This window comes from Ostrea edulis, chromosome 2 (assembly GCF_947568905.1).
Source record: "Ostrea edulis chromosome 2, xbOstEdul1.1, whole genome shotgun sequence".
NCBI lineage: Eukaryota > Metazoa > Mollusca > Bivalvia > Ostreida > Ostreidae > Ostrea > Ostrea edulis.
In genome coordinates this window covers 63,674,657-63,680,014 of record NC_079165.1, presented here as the reverse complement: position 1 = coordinate 63,680,014, position 5,358 = coordinate 63,674,657, and the positions used below count along the sequence as shown (strand labels likewise).

At 33.6% G+C, this 5,358-nt stretch overlaps 2 protein-coding genes across 2 annotated transcripts; both read right to left on the bottom strand.

Annotated features, from left to right (window-relative positions):
• Window positions 1-858: 858 nt before the first annotated feature.
• Window positions 859-1,521, bottom strand: LOC130052254 (uncharacterized). The gene has a single exon (XM_056156692.1). It carries the CDS (start codon window positions 1,364-1,366, stop codon window positions 986-988), a length of 381 nt encoding a protein of 126 aa, XP_056012667.1. The 5' UTR covers window positions 1,367-1,521; the 3' UTR covers window positions 859-985.
• On the bottom strand, window positions 1,457-4,091 carry LOC130051475 (uncharacterized). Its single transcript, XM_056153427.1, has 6 exons — window positions 3,729-4,091; window positions 3,358-3,459; window positions 2,761-2,967; window positions 2,466-2,633; window positions 2,202-2,387; window positions 1,457-1,471 (listed from the first exon to the last, which is right to left on the bottom strand). The coding sequence occupies exons 1-6, from the start codon at window positions 3,879-3,881 to the stop codon at window positions 1,457-1,459; spliced, it is 831 nt and encodes a 276-aa protein (XP_056009402.1). The 5' UTR covers window positions 3,882-4,091.
• Window positions 4,092-5,358: the final 1,267 nt, after the last annotated feature.

Below are 5,358 nucleotides of genomic sequence, written 5' to 3'. Positions count from 1 at the left end.
TTTGTCTGTGATAGTCGGTTTAAGAGCTCTGTAGAGCTAATAATATTTGTTTTATGCTTGTACACAGTGCCAACTTTAAATAAAACTTCAAGAAAAAAATAATAAAGAGGGGAAAAAAATCCTGACAATATACGTTTGTAATCTGAGGGTTGTTGACTCATTGGCGGGCGGATAAAACTGCATGCAGGAAATTTAGACAGGGTGCGATTTGTTTATGTTTATTGAAAATATATACATATCATCAATACAAAGATAAATCACATTCAAATTATATATAATTTTTTTTTACAAAATTTGTCCCAACAAATGTTACCATTAATGTTGTATGAAAAGTCGTTTATTTGTTGTTTATTCACTCGAAAAGAGCAAAATGGAAATAATGTTTTGTTGCATATAAAATTATATGAGAAAAATCACTGATTTCATTTGAACATATTTCAATGTTATGATATTGTCAACGAGAATCATTATCAGTTTCTCTCTAATTATAAGACTATAGTGGAATATTTATTAATCTGTCATGTTGACTTTAGTATAGGGACATGAACACAATTTGAGCCAAAAAAATTCAAATTTTATCTTTCCATTTTTAATGTTTAGAATGCTTAGATTAGGTATTTCTAATTGTTAGCAAAAATTTGAATATCAGCTCACAATTCACAATAAAAATGGAAAAATAAAATTTGAAAATTTTCAGCTCAAATCGTGCCCATGCCCCTTAAATAGAGCATCTGTGATGAGCATCAATAAGTGTAGTGCTTTAATTGCTTACTTTTCTTATCTATGTAGTGCTTTGCTTGCTATACAAATTGATTATCAGTAAAGTAAAAAAGTAAAGTAAAGTAAAAACCAAATGAAGCATTTTTAAATGTGGTTTATTTAGCATTACTTATGTCAAACAAACGTTTACCATTATACAGTTTCAATCAATCAAATAAATAACATTTTTCCCCAACACCGCTGAATTAACACTTAACACAACACATCAGATGTCAACAGGTCCATATAAGTATGAGCACTTTCTCAGCAGCTGGGTGGTGCTGATCTGTCTGCAATTGTATTCCTCCCAAAGTTTGAAGAGTTTGCCATTGAGTCTGGAGGACTGTTTCCTGTGTAGTCTCTCCATCTTCCCTTCCGTCAGCAGCCTGGCCTGCATGGGGATGGCAGTGGCCTCCTTGCACAGTTCTTTTAATAGGAGGTAAAATGGGACTCGTCCTCTGGAGTTCATTCTGGAGTTGATTCGGTTGTGCCAACCTTCTAGATCGTTGTTTGTTCTCACAGAGGCCATAAATACACTCCAGTTCTTCACATGAAATATTGAATTATTAAACCATTGCCTCCAAACATATCCCATGAATTCATCCATGGTGTCAATTCTAACTCGTAAATCAATATGTGTATAAATGCACCGTTTTACACGCCATATACACTACCAATTATGATATAAGGGACGAGATCAAAAGTTCAACGTCTGACCAAAAAAAAAAAATCTAAATTCACGTAGTTTTCACGAGACCTCCCCCCCCCCTCAAAAAATCGAAATGAAACGAAATCTACCGAAGCGAAACGAAACCTATCGAAACGGGTACCCTTATTTTATACAGGGTGATCCAAAACATATGTTACACTTTTAAACTGTTATAAAATTTTAATACCTTAAGTTACAATTATGAAATTTACAACATATATCAAAAAGGATTTAATTTTTTTGTCAATGCATACATTTGTCACAGCTTCCTTGTTAATCAACAAAAACTTTCTTCGGAATAATATATGTCATTTTACAACATATGTTCCAAATGACGTCCCTTTGTCTTTAACATTATTTGAACACGATTTCTGAAGTTTTTTACTAAAGCTTTACATGTATCAACAGGGATTGATCTTATTTCTCGTGTAATTGCTGTTTTTAAGTCTTTTGTTGTTTGTGGGGAAGGAGAGTACACTCTGTCTTTTAGATGACCCCACAAGAAGAAATCAAGGGGGTTCAGATCGGGGGAGTGCGGTGGCCAAACATTTGCGGTACGATAAGAAATGTATTGATCACCAAACGTGTTGTCAAGCCACTGAAGAACACAACCTGCAGTGTGTGGCGTAGCACCGTCCTGTTGAAACCACACATTATCGAAATTTACAACTTTTCGTCTAAGAGCTGGTAGAAATTTTGATTTTATTAACTTTAAGTATCGTTCAGAATTTACCGTCACTGCATCGCCTTCGGTGTCTTCGAAGAAAAAAGGGCCAATTATTCCTATTATTATAATCAGGTTGGATGGTTTTGGTCTGCTGGCAGGAGGAGCATCAATATCACCTGTCTCTGCCATCGCCTCCTCTACAATCCTTGGGGCTGACTGAGTGAAGATATTCATAGATGCACTCTGCTTTACCTATAAAATATCATTTGGTTGACATTATTGCTGCACATTTCTAAAATCCTACACACAGGCATTTGAAAATGTACCTACCTTGCTTGTTATTTGCACAGCTAGATGAATTCCTGGCTCTGCCGGATGGTTGTGTTTCTTCCCTCCCTCATTGAAGTCATCTCCCCGCTGAATTACTGTGGCTGGACAGGGTTGAGTCTTCCCTCTCTTGTTGCACCTCCAGTATGCATAGTTATCTCCTTTTGTCCTCTGAAATTAATTAATAAACTTGTATATTTTTAAATCTCTTCACCATTAATGATATCATTAACTAAATAATTATTTATTAAGCATTTGATTTCAATTAATTATACAGTAAAAAGACATAAGTTGTTACCCTCAATGTGTACTGGAATCCCCTTTTGTCTATAAGTTTCTGCTTCCCTCGTTTGGTACCACAGTCAATCATCTGGTACTCCGGCCGAGGATCTTCAGTTTGCTGAGGTATATCCTCAATGGCATCTTCTTGGATGGACATTTCCTGAACTGGGTCTGGTATTGCATAAGAGCCATCAGCATTAAATGACTGATCATCAGGTGCAGACTGGAATAAATATATGATATGAGTATATAATTATAATTCATAATTATATATATATATATATATATAGGTAAAAAATAAAAAAGATACACGAAGAGGTTTAGTAAAGCTTTAGGGCTTTCATTTCAAATCTTCAGAAAATTTGAAATGAAAGCGCTAAAGCTTTACTAAACGTCTTCGTGTATCTTTTACCTATACTTTTACCGATCATTGTGAAAAGTAACTATTATTATTATTGTTATATATATATAGATACAATTTACATATTATGTTTAACTACATTATCATTACCATAGAACCAGTAACTGGTCATTAGACCAGAGTTAAAACACGAACAAATTGTTCTTCAGTTGTTTCATCTCATATTCATAATATCATATGTTGAAATCTTACTGTAGATTCATCCTCCTGTTCATCTTCATCATCGGGTTCAGCAACTGATGAACCAAGGGAGGCTATAGACACGTGAAATGTGGCATCAGCTGCAGCTACAGGCTGGAAAAATATATATATAATATGATATATAATTTACATATTATGTTTAACTACATTATCAGACCGGTAACACGGTCGAAATATTTCTACAAAGTGTTTAGAGTTGTTTTTTTTTTTTTTTTTATATCTATCTATCTATCTATCTATCTATCTATCTATCTATATATATATATATATATATATATAATTAAACATAAAGAAACTGCTCTTCATTTCTTTCATCTCATATTTATTATAATATTACATTTTGTATAATATTAAATTCTTACCATAGATTCATCCTCCTGTTCATCTTCATCATCGGGTTCAGCAACCGATGAACCAAGGGAGGCTAAAGACACGTGAAATGTGGCATCAGCTGCAGCTACAGGCTGAAAGAATATATATAAGTTGACTATACTTGTTACATTTATAACGTACATATATCGTGGAGCACAGTGTATGCCAGTATTATATAATTCTGAGTATATTCATGAAGTAGATTGATTTTATCGGTGTCCAGTGAAATGTCCTTATTCTACAAAAGCGCCTTTTAAAAACATTTCTACCATATTTTTATGTCTTATTTCTAAGCATTATTCCAACGCGAATATTTTAATGAATGTAACTTACAGAAAGTACATAAAATTTACTATATAGAATATACATTTCATTTTGTCCCGCGTCCCACATGTGTTGGTACTCCAGAAGAGTAGAGGAAGCTTCTCTCTATATATAATAGAGTAAAATACAATTTTTCGCATATGAATATGAAGATTCCTCGCATATAAATCAAAATTTTCGCATATAGATGTCAAGATTAGCGAAACGAAACCTATCGAAACTGGGACCCTTATTTCATACGACATGCCTGCTGTTGTGGGCACGATGAAATAAATACAGTACTATACTTTGGAGTATTTCTAAGTATTCATAATTTTTATGAATGTACACTATACACGTACAAAGATTTATTTTGACGATAAATCATGCATGTGCTTTAATTATGATGTTACAGCTTGGAGATAATGAATTCGTTTAAAATGTGACGTTGCTTTCGTGATTATTTTGCCACAATTTATGACGTTATAAGCGTAACGTAAAGTGACACCAGTACCGTGCGCGACGTCTATACAACTTCCTTGTGTGTCAAATAAACGTAAAACTATCCTACATGTGTATAAAGTATAACATTTATTCATGAATTACAGTTTATTCTAGTAATTCCGAAGTTAATACTACATCTTATCATTGATTAGATTAAAGTGAAATGTTCGTTACTATAATTGCTGGTATCTTCTAATCTCTCGATTGTGAATATATTTTAAAACGGTTTAAGGCATGAACTTCAAACTGAATATGAATCAAAAAATCAAAATACAAAACATTTGAAACACATAGCAAAAAAGAATATGGCAACAATTTTCGTTATTCAAATGTTCGTTTCATCAATGCGAGAAGTGATTAAAAATCGAATGGCTTTTATCGGGTTTGATGTTCTATGTGTTCATCAATGAAGTACGTGGTCCCTTAAGCATCCATGGCGCTATTTTTACAATTTCAGAAACTGTATCCACTCGGTGGTATATTTTTGAAAGTTGTATGAAACGTCATTTTCATTACTGTACTGTAGCCGGGTCATTTGATTGTCAGTGCGTCGCCGGGTATACCCAGCTAAAGTTCGAGTCGGCCTGATTTTTCAGAATCAAGTATGCTAATTATAATATTACATTTTGTATAATATTTAAAATCTTACTGTAGATTCATCCTCCTGTTCATCTTCATCATCGGGTTCAGCAACTGATGAACCAAGGGAGGCTATTGACACGTGAAATGTGGCATCAGCTGCAGCTACAAACTGAAAGAATATAATATATTTTTATAGAAGTGTCTAGTAGGGATTCATCTACTGAGTGTTCC

Coding starts and splice junctions, on each gene's coding strand:
- LOC130052254 (XM_056156692.1), bottom strand. CDS start 1,366: ATGGATGAATTCATGGGATATGTTTGGAGGCAATGGTTTAATAATTCA.
- LOC130051475 (XM_056153427.1), bottom strand. CDS start 3,881: ATGTACGTTATAAATGTAACAAGTATAGTCAACTTATATATATTCTTT. Junction 2,968..3,357: donor AACAGGAGGATGAATCTACA/GTAAGATTTCAA, acceptor TATTTATTCCAG/TCTGCACCTGATGATCAGTC. Junction 2,388..2,465: donor CTGTGCAAATAACAAGCAAG/GTAGGTACATTT, acceptor GATATTTTATAG/GTAAAGCAGAGTGCATCTAT.